Raw genomic sequence first — 15,082 nt, 5'->3', positions numbered from 1 at the left:
AGGGGGTCGGAGAATCCCACCTGAGGTGTCCCTGGCGGTGGGATTGTCCGATTCCCAGCCACGTGTTTCTCTGTAGCGAGAGGCAGTGTCCCGTTCACTGGTGGTGGGATTCTCTGATCCCGCCTGTCATTGGTATTTCCCACTGAATCCACCTCATGGTATTGTGAAACCAGCGGGTGGGCGAGCACTTCTGTTGGGACGCGACAATCCGCTGCCAGCGAACGGCTGTAGAATTCCAGCCTTTATTTCAGATTCCCAACATTCCCAGTATTTTGCTTTTGAATCACGCTCTCTGCTTCCTGTCACTCAACCAATTTTGTATCCCTGCTGACACCGTCCCACGTATTCGGTTGGCTTTAACTTTGATAAGAAACCTTTTGTTGTACCCCATTAACAAGCACAGCAAATCCATTCACCTCACCAACCCTCTATCTCTGTTATCCCACCAAAAATCAAATCAGGAGTTAAACAAGATTTATCTTGAACCAACTGTGAATGAATCTGTGCTCCATTATGTATTTTGCTGTCTAATTCTGAGGAAAACTTGGACAGACGCTGAGTGTTGTTGAACATGACGTACACAATTGGATGAGCGACTATAAAGGGCTGAGCTGCAGCCAGTCAGTCAGAGGCTGCAGCTCCGGGACCAGTTCTCCCGCTCACACGCACTCTTGGAGCCACTTGGGGCAAGTTTTGCTCTCGGTCTTTGTGTTGAGATAGAGGCGAAGCTGCAGAGGATGGACCAAGTCAAACCGCGGCTGAAATGTCGGATCTGGACTTTCAATAATATCAAGGTGAGGGACTGAGCGCTTTCTTCCCCAGCCTGTTCACACCTGTCACAGCATGTCTACAAAGTGACTGAGCGTTTCCGCTGCACGTTGTCCTTTTTAGAGCAAGTCACCCCAAATCAACCAAATTGACGCAACCCTGGCAGAATTTCACGTGTAAATAACCCTCGGCTCAAATTCAGTTACTGCAATTGAAAGTGCCGCCTGCACTGAAAGCCAGCCCGCAGCTCCTGAACTTCCTCATTCCATAGCGTCTGCATCTGGGGCGTGGGGAGTCCATCAGGGTTTAGGGGGAATTGTCAGAATCGCTAACTTCCTCTGAACAATTGTGCTGTACTGGGAAGCATCCACATCAGTAACTTCAGATCGTTGTGCCAATGTCACACTCAAAGTTACTCTGAAAGAGTTAGAAGAAATAAAATCACTCTAACTCCAGAGTAACTAGTTAGATCACCGTGGCTGAGGCCAGCAGCCCCCCCCCCCCCCCCCCAGCTCCCAGGGGACCCCCACACCCACATGGACCGCCCCCCTCGATATACGCGTGTGACCCTGCCCACCAGCCCGGACCTGACCCCTAATGTCTGACGCCCCCCCCCCCCTTACATTTACACTTAATTTCTCCCTGGCTTGTTATTCCCAATGGGACATTTAATCTCAGCTGCTTTATAATAATTATAATCTTTATTAGTGTCACAAATAGGCTTACATCAACACTGCAGTGAAGTTACTGTGAAAATCCCCTAGTCACCACACTCTTGCACCTGTTTGGGTGCACTGAGTTTAGCTCACTGGGCTAAATCGCTGGCTTTTAAAGCAGACCAAAGCAGGCCAGCAGCATGGTTTAATTCCCGTACCAGCCTCCCTGAACAGGTGCCGGAATGTGGCGACTAGGGGCTTTTCACAGTAACTTCATTGAAGCCTACTCGTGACAATAAGCGATTTTCATTTCATTTCATTTTCACTGACGGAGAATTCAGAATGTCCAATTCACAAAACAAGCACGTCTTTCGGGACATGTGGGAGGAAACAGGAGCACCTGGAGGAAACCCACGCAGACACGGGGAGAACGTGCAGACTCCCCACAGACAATGACCCAAGCGGGAATCGAACATGGAACCCTGGTGCTTTGAAGCAACAGTGCTAAACACTGTGCTACCATGCTGCCCTGCTGGTGCTGGTTGGGAGGCAGTGGATTAGTGGTATTGTCACTGGACTAGTAAATCAGAGACCCAGAGTAACCCAAGTTCAAATCCCACCACTGCAGATGGTGACATTTTATTTCAATAAAAATCTGGAATTAAAAGTCTAATGATGACCATGTAACTATTGTCCATTGTTGTAAAAACCCATCTTGGATTGGATTTGTTTACTGTCACATGTACCAAGGTACAGTGAAAAATATTTTTCTGCGAGCAGCTCAACAGATCATTAAGTACATGAAAATAAAATAAAAGAAAATACAAATAAAAGAGCAACACGGGTCAAGCATAAAGGGGTGTAGTGTGAATGAGGTCAGTCCATAAGCGGGTTCTTTTAGGAGTCGGGTACCAGCGGGGAAGAAGAAGTTTTTGAGTCTGTTCGTGAGTGTTCTTCGACTTTTGTATCTCTTGCCCGATGAAAGAAGTTGGAAGAGTGAGTAAGCAGGGTGGGAGGGGTCTTTGATTATATTGCCCGCTTACCCCAGGCAGCGGGAAATGTAGATGGAGTCAATGGATGGGAGGCAGGTACGTGTGATGGACTGGGCTGTGTTCACTACTCTCTGAAGTTCCTTGCGGTCTTGGGCCGAGCAGTTGCCATACCAGGCTGTGATGCAGCCAGATAGGATGCTTTCTATGGTGCATCTGTAAAAGTTGGTAAGAGTTAATCTGGACATGCCAAATTTTCTGAGGATGTATAAGCGCTGTTGTGCTTTCTTGGTGGTAGCGTCAACGTGGGTGGACCAGGACAGATTTTTGGAGATGTGCACCCCTAGGAATTTGATACTGCTAACCATCTCCACCTCGGCCCCGTTAATGCTGACAGGGATGTGACAGTACTTTGCTTCCTGGAGTCAATAACCAGCTCTTTAGTTTTGCTGGTGTAGCAATCTAAAATGGCCACCTGCAAGGGACCATGGGAATTGTGGTCAATTTGGGGCACAAACAAGTGCACAGCCTCTGTGTATTGTGCAAAGAAGCTAGACCTGACAGAAACTTGCACCTATTAAAGGTCAATCACCATTTCCCATGGACAATAAAACTTTGAGTCAAGGAACGGCAACAGTAGCAGACTAACCGGCGCCACTTACCCTTACCACTTGCCCAGCCATTGAGGTATCCGCCCCCTAATTGGCCAGGATCAATGAGGGTGATCAAAATCGTATCGATCCATTGGATCTGGAGCTAGGACCGCCACATAGCGCATGAAACCCCAGGGAAATATGAAGAACTGCAAACCGAGAGATCTGCCTCTTTTGGACCGGCCTCTGCGACCAATTGCAGCATATCAACCAGCCAAGTTCTAGGACCCGCGATCGCGACATAGAACATAGAAAAATACAGCACAGAACAGGCCTTTGGCCCACGATGTTGTGCCAAACTTTTGTCCTAGATTAAGAACAAATTAATCTACACCCCAGCATTCTACCGTAATCCATGTACCTATCCAATAGCCGCTTGAAGGTCTCTCATGTTTCTGACTCAACTACTTCCACAGGCAGTGCATTCCACGCCCCCACTACTCTCTGGGTAAAGAACCTACCTCTGACATCCCCCCTATATCTTCCACCATTCACCTTAAACTTATGTCCCTTTGTAATGGTTTGTTCCACCCGGAGAAAAAGTCTCTGACTGCCTACTCTATCTATTCTCTTGATCATCTTATAAACCTCTATCAAGTCACCCCTCATCCTTCTCTGTTCTAATGAGAAAAAGTCTAGCACCCTCATCCTTTCCTCGTAAGACTTACTATCCATTCCAGGCAGCATCCTGGTAAATCTCCTTTGCACCATTTCCAAAGCTTCCACACCCTTTCTAAAATGAGGCGACCAGAACTGCGCACAGAACTCCAAATTTTGCCTCACCAAGGTTTTGTACAGCTGCATCGCCACCTCACGGCTCTTAAATTCAATCCCTCTGCTAGCCCACCATAGGCCTTCTGCACAGCTCTGTCCACTTGAGTGACAACTTTCAAAGATCTATGAACATAGACCCCAAGATCTCTCTGCTCCTCCACATTGCCAAGAACCCGACCGTTAACCCTGAATTCCGCATTCATATTTGTCCTTCCAAAATGGACAACCTCACACTTTTCAGGGTTAAACTCCATCTGCCACTTCTCAGCCCAGCTCTGCATCCTATCAATGTCTCTTTGTAGCCGACAACACCCTCCTCACGATCCACAACTCCACCAATCTTCGTATCTTCTGCAAATTTACTGACCCACCCTTTAACTAGGGCAGCATGGTAGCATAGTGGTTAGCACAATTGCTTCACAGCTCCAGGGTCCCAAGTTCGATTCCCGGCTGGGTCACTGACTGTGTGGAGTCTGCATGTTCTCCCCGTGTGTGCGTGGGTTTCCTCTGGGTGCTCCGATTTCCTCCCACAGTCCAAAGATGTGCGGGTTAGGTGGATTGGCCATGCTAAATTGCCCTTCGTGTCCAAAAAGGTGTCCAAAAACGTTAAGTGGGGTTTGCTGGATTGCGGGGATTGGGTTTGGGCTTGAGTGGGTTGCTCTTTGTAAGGGCTGGTGCAGACTCAATGGGCCAAATGGCCTCCTTTTGCACTGAAAATGTTATGATAATAATTCTATGATTAGCTCCCTTATCTAAGTCATTAATGAGGACCCAGAACTGATCCCTGCGGTACGCCACTGGCAACTGGGCTCCAGGCTGAATATTTCCCATCCACCACCACGCTCTGACTTCTATCGGTTAGCCAGTTCGTTAGCCAACTAGCCAAATTTCCCACGATCCCATGCCTCCTTACTTTCTACAGAAGCCTACCATGGGGAACCTTAGCAAATGCCTTACTAAAATTCATGTACACTACATCCACTGCTTTACCTTCACCCATGTGCTTGATCACCTCCTCAAAGAGTTCAATAAGACTTGTGAGGCAAGACCTACCCCTCACAAATCCGTGCTGACTATCCCTAATCAAGCAGTGTCTTTCCAGATGCTCAGAAATCCTATCCCTCAGTACCCTTTCCATTACTTTGCCTACCACCGAAGTAAGACTAACTGGCCTGTAATTCCCAGGGTTATTCCGATTCCCTTTTTTGAAGAGGGGCACGACATTCGCCACTCTCCAATCCCCTGGTACCACCCCTGTTGACAGCGAGGACGAAAAGATCATTGCCAACGGCTCTGCAATTTCATCTCTTGCTTCCCATAGAATCCTTGGATATATCCCGTCTGGCCCGGGGGACTTGTCTATCCTCAAGTTTTTCAAAATGACCAACACATCTTCCTTCCTAACAAGTATCTCCTGGAGCTTACCAGTCTGTTTCACACGGTCCTCTCCAACAATATGGCCCCTCTCATTCGTAAATACTGCAGAAAAGTACTCGTTCAAGACCCCTCCTATCTCTTCAGACTCCATACACAATTTCCCGCTACTGTCCTTGATCGGACCTACCCTCGCTCTAGTCATTCTCATATTTCTCACATATGTGTAAAAGGCCTTGGGGTTTTCCTTAATCCTACCCGCCAAATATTTTTCATGCCCTCTCTTAGCTCTCCTAATCCCTTTCTTCAGTTCCCTCCTGGCTACCTTGTTTCCTCAGCCTTACATAAATATCCTTCTTCCTCTTAACAAGACATTCAACCTCTCTTGTCAACCATGGTTCTCTCACTCAACCATCTCTTCCCTGCCTGACAGGGACATACATATAGAATCATAGAAGTTTACAGCATGGAAACAGGCCCTTCGGCCCAACCAGTCCATGCCGCCCAGTTTTTACCATTAAGCTAGTCCCAGTTGCCCGCACTTGGCCCATAACCCTCTATACCCATCTTACCCATGTAACTATCTAAATGTTTTTTAAAAGACACAATTGTACCTGCCTCTACTACTACCTCTGGCAGCCCATTCCAGACACTCACTACCCTCTGAGTGAAGAAATTGCCCCTCTGGGCCCTTCTGAATCTCAAGGACACGTAGTATCTGTTCCTTGAACAAGTTCCACATTTCAATCGTGTCCTTCCCTGCCAGCCTATGTTCCCAACTTATGCACTTCAGTTCTTGTCTGACAGCATCGTATTTACCCTTTCCCCAATTGTAAACCTTGCCCTGTTGCACGCACCTATCCCTCTCCATTACTAAAGTGAAAATCACAGAATTGTGTTCACTGTCTCCAATATGCTCCCCCACTAACAAATCTATCACTTGCCCTGGTTCATTACCAAGTACCAAATCCAATATTGCCTCCCCTCTGGTCGGACAATCTACATACTGTGTTAGCAAAGCTTCCTGGACACATTGCACAAACACCACCCTATCCCAACTATTTGATCTAAAGTGTTTCCACTCAACATTTGGGAAGTTGAAGTCACCCATTACTACTACCCTGTGACTTCTGCACCTTTCCAAAATCTGTTTCCCAATCTGTTCCTCCATATCTCTGCTGCAATTGGGGGGACTATAGAAAACTCCCAACAAGGTGACTGCTCCTTTCCTATTTCTGACTTCAACCCATACGACCTCAGTAGACAGATCCTCCTTGAACTGCCTTTCTGCAGCTGTTATACTATCTCTAATTAACAATGCAACCCCTCCACCTCTTTTACCACCCTCCAATCTTATTGAAACATCTATAACCCAGGAGCCTCCAACAACCATTTCTGCCCCTCTTCTATCCAAGTTTCCGTGATGGCCACCACATCGTAGTACCAAGTAACGATCCATGCCTTAAGTTCACCCACCTTATTCCTGATGCTTCTTGCTTTGAAGTATACACACTTCAACCCATCTCCGTGCCTGCAAGTACTCTCCTTCATCAGTGTTACCTTCCCCACTGCCTCACTACACGCTTTGATGTCCTGAACATCGGCTACCTTAGTTGCTGGACTACAATTCCCCTGCCAAATTAGTTTAAACCCTCCCGAAGAGTACTAGAAAACCTCCCTCCCAGGATATTTGTGCCCCTCTGGTTCGGATGCAACCAGTCCTGCTTGTACAGGTCCCACCTTTCCCAGAATGCGCTCCAATTATCCAAATACCTGAAGCCCTCCCTTCTACACCATTCCTGCAGCCACGTGTTCAGCTGCACTTTCTCCCTATTCCTAGCCTCGCTATCACGTGGCACCGGCAACAAACCAGAGATGACAACTCTGTCTGTCCTTGCTTTTAACTTCCAGCCTAACTCTCTAAACTCGTTTATTACCCCTATTCCTACCTATGTCGTTGGTATCAATGTGGACCACGACTTCTGGCTGCTCCCCCTCCCCCTTAAGGATCCTGAAGACACGATCCGAGACATCCCTGGCCCTGGATCCCGGGAGGCAAAATACCTTCTGGGAGTCTCGCTCGCGTCCACAGAATCTCCTATCTATTCCCCTAACCATTGAGTCTCCTATCATGATTGCTTTTCTATTCTTTCCCCTTCCCTTCTGAGCCCTAGAGCAAGACACAGTGCGAGTGTTGCTTTCCAAATTTCTTTCTCCGTCAGTCTGGCCTCAATAAAAGTCGAGATGGATTTGCAAGTAAAAAGAAGTTATTTTATTCAGCTTGCAAGCTACCTAGTCCACAGTGATACAGACAACATGTTGCTATCTGCAGTCCCGGGAACTAAGTGAAGGTCCCAGACAAAGAGTACTCTGTGATACAAAAATGTACTCATACATTCAAATGGCATCAAGTTTCACATACTCGACACCCATAGGTCATCCTATGTCCCTCCTGACTTGTTTGATCTATTCTGATTGGCTCACTTCCAATCCCTTTCTCCGGCCCCTATCAATGCAGCATCACTCTCATAGACACACCTCTTCCTGCTTTTTCCATGCGGTCTCAAATCCCTTTGTCTCTACCTGCCAGAATCAAAGTGGCTTATTTCTACATTACATTAACTAATATCTCTAAAGTAACTATTTTATATCACATTCGTCATTCCCTCCTTTTATCATTCCATGATAACCGAACTATCCAATCCATAGCTACGGTTCCTCATCTAAAAAGATCCGTCGCTGCATTTCCAATTCCTGTCTTCATCTGCCTCACCCTCATGGATTTTAACAGTTAAATTTTTTTTTGCGGTGATTGGGGCGGTGATCTGATCCAGTGCACCCCGCATTCTACCCATCACACATTTAAGGATGGCCAGGCCCACAAAGATGCAGCCGATAGCTACCACTAGATACATGGCCATATTTATCAACCAGTCCTTCCATCCTCCAAATCCCCAGTTACCCCAAGAGCCAGGATCCTGCATCCCGTCCAAGTGATCCCGTATGCGATCCATAAATTTAGTGATGTTAGCGGTCAAGTCCTGAACTCCCATGATACACTTGCCCTGCACTATGGCGCATACCCCACCCTCACGGGCCAGAAGATAGTCAAGAGCATACCGGTTCTGCATTGCAAACAACCGTAGCTGAGACAACTCCTTGGTTATTGCCCCGAGGGCTCCCAAGGTTTCATTTCCCAAGATGGTAAGGCCGCAAATAAAATAATTCCGATCACTGACAGCCAAGGAACCCCCCCACACCTCCCAGTGTCAATACGCTCAGAATGCCCCACCCGGCTGAGTGGCCCCGGTTGGGTGCGAGAACCTGAGGTTTTTTCCAGTTCTCGCAAAATTCAGCCGAGACTGCCCGGCGTGCTAACTGATTATGCAGGTTCCACGCCGAAGGGCAGGGGACTGTGGTAGGGACTAGAGTCCCTATAGCAATTCGGCGGGGAAATGGGGGTGACAAAACGTTGGTCGCTGTGCCATTAAATAAAAAGTAGTATCCTTGCTCCGTGTGGAGACTAGCATCACAATCAGCATATCGGTTGCGTAAGGACCCCCCAGTAGCCCAGTTTATCCAACTTTGAAATGCCCATTCGGGCCGCCCAGCAATGCGGAAAGCCCTATTCCCAACAGTGATATGAGAGACATTCGCCCAGCCACAGAGGAGCTGGAGGCCGGCGTTCAATGGAACGCAAGTGGTGTTGTAACAAACGCATTGGCCAGACGCCTGGGTGATATGGCACCTCCTGTCCGTACAGGTGGGAAACAGACATGTTATATTTGTGTCCACCTCTACCAGCAAACAGCCATATCCTTCACTGCTGAAGCAATTCTCGTACGACCGGGAATCCCTATTGGGAGTGAAGTGGCTAGGTATGTACGCCCTCCACCGTCGCAGCCTATCGTACTGTGAATGGGAATTATCCCGAGGAAGGGGAAGGCAAATAGCCGGTGGTGCTGAACCCGGATCGTAAGGAAGAGTGACTTGCTCGGGCAGTGGCTCTGAATGCTGACAATGAACCACCGTTTGGGGAGTGCCCCAAAGCGGTGAAACAGAAAATAACCTAGACACCGCTGCGGGGTTTGGGTAGCAGACAGCCCGTCCCTGGCCATACAAGCGGTGGTAAATCTGGTAGAAGAGATTCATACTACCCGGGTTTTCCTCAGTTTGGCCTTTAATTAACTTAAGTGTATCTCCCGGTAACCTACGTTCTAGCTGTACTTCCCTTCTCATACGCCCCGTCCTCTCTCTAGTCCCTTTCTCTTTCTCATAGCCTCTTCCTACACTCTTCTGACAGCCTGATTTTACCTTTATTGTACCACTCTTAACACATCCAAAATCGAATTTACATGTATTCCGAAAACAAGGCAATGTCCATATAATGTTCCCTTCCCATCGCCGGGACCGGTGCAACTGCTTCATGACTCCTGCATTCTCCTTAACTTTGATGACCTTCCATGAGTCGATACCATGTCCTCGTATATGGGGGCAGCGAAGAACATCACCTTTGCAGAGGTGATGTAACCTTGTAGATTGGTTGGGGCTACACGGATACATAATATTCCCCTTTTCCATGTCCATCGCCAATAACACGCCAAGCGAAGTGAGGCCAAATATCAGACAGACGATGCGTAGCCACTCCATCATGCTCCACACCTGTAAAATAGCACTGGAGAAGGGAGGCAGGTTAGTATCCGACCTTTTACAGTAGTGGAGATGGACTCAATTTACAGTGATGTAGGTGGACCCAAGCACTTCGCCCCTCCACTTTAACTGCTGTGGGGGTGGTAAGGAGAACTTGGAAGGGCCCGTCCCATCGCGGCTCCGACCTCTTCCTAGTCCAATTTTTGACCATGACATAACTACCGGGCTGGACTGAAAGTGAGCTAGGTACTGGGGGCAATGGCTGGTGAGCCGCGCGGACCTGGCCATGGAGTTCCTTGAGCACTTGCGTGAGGGCTAGAACATAGGTGGTCATTTCTTCAGTCATCTGATGAAACTGAACCAGTCTGGGAACCTGCAGGCTCCAGGGAGTTCCAAGAGGCCTGCCATAAAGAATCTCGGCGGGAGAGAGCCGGGCCGGTCCCGCAGGTGTAACCCGCAGCTGGAAGAGGGCAACGGGGAGCAACTTAAGCCATGTCAGTCCCGTGTCTGCTCTTAATTTAGCCAATTTAGTTTTGAGGGTCTGATTGTGTCTCTCAACCAACCCGGCCGCCTGCGGTCTGTAAGCATAGTGTAACTGCTGGCGTATGCCCAACTGGGAGCAAAACTCCTTGTTAATTTGTCCAATAAAATGAGGCCCATTATCAGAACTTAACTGAGCTGGTATACCGTACCGGGGAATGATTTCCCTCATCAAGACTTTAACCACAGTAGCAGCTTTATTATCGATAGTCGGATACGCCTCAACCCATCTGCTGAACACATCCACAATGACCAAAACATATTTATAACATTGACACCTTTCCAACTCAATGTAATCCATTTGGAGCGTCTCAAAGGGACCACTGGGCAACGTGGTTTGCCCCTTCCCACAAGGGATACCTTTTCCGGTGTTATATTGCTGACAAATCAAACATCGATTACTGATACTTTGGGCCAACCCCTGAATTTTAGGGTGCCACCAAGTGTCCAGCAACAAATCACTAGTCCCTCGAGCCCCACAATGAGTTGCAAAGTGTACACATTCAATGACCCATAAAGCCAGCACATCAGACATACAAGTCTGATGTGCAGGCGTGGTCCATAAAGAGGAAACAGAATCATATATACAACCTAACCGTTTCCACATTTGTTTATCACTCTCAGGAGCGTCCTGTAACCTTATGACGTCTTGGATGGTTGGCATTGACTTGTCAGAAGCAGACATATTTATAGTAGATCGTTTAGTCTGACTTAACATCTTAGGCACCATCACTTGCTGAATTTGCGCGGCTGTTCGCGCTGCACAATCTGCTCGTTCATTACCAACGTCAACTGGGGTTGTACCATTCGTGTAGGCAGCGCATTTAATAACGGAAATCTGCGCGGGCATAAGGAGGGCCTGCAGTAGGTCATTAACTAAACCCCGGTGGGATATTTGACCACACATAATCATGTCAGGTTGTTCTGACGAAATGTCACTCAAATCGCCCTTTATTGTGGTAGTTTCCTGAATCAAGGCTAAACAGTCGTGGCCAGGTGCGTCTTCATGGACAGGGAGACCACTAAGAAAACAAGCTGGATTGATAGTGGTGCAGTGTTTAAATGTCAGACGTGGATTGTTCAAAAGGTATATCTCATACCTATTCTGACGAGCTGCGGTAAGATGCTGAGTCTGCAGTTGCCTCAGTAGTGCGATGACCGAGTGGGAGCTATACACCGTAATATCCTGTTGGAGAGTGAGAGCATGTAATGGCTATGCGATGGCATTGATTGAACATAAATCCTGTACTAATCGGTACTGGTCTGGTTTGGCTGGTTTAGGCACAGCAAGTATGGGGGTGTTACATTCTGATTGGCAAGGGACCAAAATACCCTGTTTCAACAGCTCTTGAATTAATTTATCTATTGATGGAGCAGCTTGAGATTTCAGGGGGTATTGTCGAATGGAAGGTAGCTTTACATGATCCTTAATCATCACCTTAATAGGTGTAACATTTGTCTTTCCCACTTGTGATGGGTATTCCGCCCAGACCTGTGGATTGACATATTCCAACACATCATGTCCCCTGTGATGCTGCAGTCGAGTGTTAATCGTTTCAGGGACCTCAAAATATTTTATGGTAGTGCCGTCCGGCATGACTTGAAGTGTGTAGTCTGTTGGATCCAAATGATCCACTGCCCTCCTGACCATTCGCCCCATATCCCTGGCATGGTACTGGTCATGGACCTGACGTGTAATATGAGGGCTTACCGAAGCTGACTGTGGCCATAAATGTGGTGATATTGTAACAAAATCGGCTGTACCTTCTTTTCCCGTGACTGTGGCTGTAACCTTGACTGGCCATTCGGTCTCTAGTAATGGCCGGTATTTGTCCTCCAACTCCCTGTTTCGTCCAGTTCTGAAATAGGCCAGGGTAACGTGATGCAGTGACTGTTCAACATCTAACGTCCACCACTGGAGGGTGATAGAAATATAGCACTGTTGTCTCATCCTCCATGATTTAACCGTTACCCCCTCATCTCCGCATTCTAGCTGTAGCTGGAAGATACACAGTAAATCTCGGGCCAACAAGCTACAGTCCAATCCAGTAGTCACTACAAACTGATGATCTGCAGACTTATTCTCGTAAGTGACTGTCACAGGTTCAGAAATAGGATACTCACACACCTGTCCTTGGAACCCTGACAATTGCTGCGTGTGGTCGGATAATGGTAATTTAAGTGCTGATTGCACAGAAGACATGGCTGCCCCGTCCTCTTCTTCCAGTAGACCAATGGCCCCTCAGAGGGGGCTGCGGTTGTAGAGCTATTGATTCGTTCGGTGGGCCATAAAAAGGGGGTGAGGGTCCCTTTGGGTGGGTTTGGTATCCTCCTCTTCGCTGATCCACCCACCCAAAGTCACTATATTGGGGCTCCTGCTGGTAAACTACCATTTCTGCCGCTTGTTGGGGTCGCAGATCATCCTTTTTCATTACATACTCAGTCTTAACCTTTGTAACTGAGCCTCCTTCTTGGCCTACACCCTCCTTCCAGTAAAATCTGACTGCCCTTGCCATCTGGGAAGGGTCGTTCTCTGTCCAATTCATGTTATTACATTTCACAGCAGTAACCACAGAAGGTGGTAGGCAATGCATTAACATAGCACAGTATTGAGGGGAATTCTGACCATTTTGATACAGCAAATCGCCTGACTGTCCCCGGTAGATTTCATTAAAACGCTCCAGAAATTCCTCTGGCTCTTCAGTCTTCTTAGGTTTTAGGTCTAAGATAACAGAAAGATTTATGGGCCTTTGAAATGTGCTATTCAACGCATTCAAGATCTGTGTCCTTCTATCGTCGTCTAACGCATAGGCCTGCTGGAGTGCGGCATGACTAGCATAATTCAGGTGGTTAAGATAATTGCGGTACTCTGCTGGGGTTAAAATCTGCTGGACTAGGGCCCAGAGGTCCCTTGAATCAGCTTGATAAATTGAGATGGTAGTTCTCAAGGAATCCATGAAGGCAGCAGGAGATTTTTTCTATCTGGGATTGTAGACATAATAGCCATCATCTCACTGGGTGTCCATGGGAAGTAAACGTCTATCGTGGGGTTCGCTCCCGCAGTCACTGGGTCGGGGTTTCGCATCTTCCTAATCGGTAACTGTCTCCGAATGTCACCAGGGGGCACTCTAGCTATTTCCCCTGGTTGTTCCAAGACTTCAATGTCTCTCCCTGTCAATAGGGGGAGTTCTTTCTCTTCAAAAGAAGTTGTTTCAGCTTCCTTTGTTCCCGAATCTTGTGGTTTCTGCTTAGTTTGGAGAGACTTAGGTGATCTGCTTACTTTTCCAAATTATTGAATTTTTCTTTTTCTGTCAATTCAAGGCCAGCCATTGAACTACGTAGCTCCTCTCTTGTTTGACCCGCGCCTTTCCTCTACTTGCGCTTTTTTTTTTAAACTTAAAAATGTTTGAAAATTCAAATTGAATTACTGCAACTTGCAAGCTTAGCTCTGATCTCAACTCAGAACTAAATTTACAATTTGCTTAACACAAACTTGTATAACATTTACAACTTAATTATTTCTTTATCTTAACAATTTTTCTTTTACCAAGTTTTTTTTTTACATACACATAAGTATTAGCAAAATCAACTATCATCTCCAGATTGACACTTTTTAAAATGGTGTCCATGATCTTCTTTAAGTTTCTATTAATCTCCAGATAAAATGAGATAAACCTTATTTCAAGTAAGTAAAACTTAAGATTCTGGCAATTTCAATCAATTGCTTTCGAAAATAATAACTTTTATCAAAGAGGTGGAGAAACCCACTGGTTTCCTTTAATTAATTCAAAACGTAACTTTGCTGGTGTTCACTGACTCAAAGGAAAGGTATCCGATTACACTAGCGACTGGTGCTGTTATCTCAAGGCCTGAGTGAGAAGCACTGTCTGTCTTTAACTTTGCCTGCTGCTGTTAACCCTTTGAGAGACTTCTGCTTCAACCAATATGCAGCATTCCCCACAATCTCAACTAGTCCTCGGAACTGCGTTTTTCGCCAATACAGTCCAATTTTAGCTTAATCAACTATATATTTAAAACACTCACACATAGAGTTGAACCATCTTCAGATTTAAAAACAGTTATACTGGACTGAACCTTCAGTACTGAAGTCCCATCAGCCCCTGAACCCATATAATAGACTGAACCTTCATTACTGAAGTCCCATCAGCCTCTGAACCCTTATACTTGGAATTGAATCATCATTTGAGATGTCACATCAACCCAAAACCCTAACCCAAGCCGAAACAACAATATGAAATCCCATCAATTAAATTGCTAATCCCCAGACTGACCTGTGATTTCGTCGAGGCGGTCTTTCTGTGCCAACCGCGAGTGACCAGACTAATCAGACGATAAGAAGAGGGGAACAATCAATGCGCGGTCGTTTTCCAGTTCTACATTGAGGGCCCTTTGTTCCCCATCCTCCTGTTCATAATCAGTCTAATTCTGATTTCGCAGTTGGATCAGGATCGCCCTGAGAAATCCCGGTTTTCGGCACCAAATGTTGATTTCCAAATTTCTTTCTCCGTCAGTCTGGCCTCAATAAAAGTCGAGATGGATTTGCAAGTAAAAAGAAGTTATTTTATTCAGCTTGCAAGCTACCTAGTCCACAGTGATACAGACAACATGTTGCTGTCTGCAGTCCCGGGAACTAAGTGAAGGTCCCAGACAAAGAGAT

General features: G+C 46.8%; 1 protein-coding gene across 4 annotated transcripts in view; it reads left to right on the top strand.

Moving 5' to 3' along the window:
• Nucleotides 1-494: 494 nt before the first annotated feature.
• The window catches only part of LOC140390088 (solute carrier organic anion transporter family member 2A1-like), a 626,095-nt gene continuing 611,507 nt past the window's right edge, over nucleotides 495-15,082 (top strand). For 2 of the 4 annotated variants that reach the window (XM_072474992.1, XM_072474989.1), the window contains exon 1: nucleotides 496-794. Coding sequence is in view for 3 of the 4 variants with exons in the window: in XM_072474989.1 (XP_072331090.1) it covers nucleotides 738-794 (57 nt within the window). In the remaining variant the exon portion in view is untranslated. Of the gene's footprint in view, nucleotides 795-15,082 lie in introns of all 4 variants that reach the window. The other 2 variants (XM_072474991.1, XM_072474990.1) reach the window with 2 other exon arrangements.

Source organism: Scyliorhinus torazame, chromosome 14 (assembly GCF_047496885.1).
Source record: "Scyliorhinus torazame isolate Kashiwa2021f chromosome 14, sScyTor2.1, whole genome shotgun sequence".
NCBI classification, from domain to species: Eukaryota; Metazoa; Chordata; class Chondrichthyes; order Carcharhiniformes; family Scyliorhinidae; genus Scyliorhinus; species Scyliorhinus torazame.
This window is presented reverse-complemented; position numbering and strand designations above follow the sequence as displayed.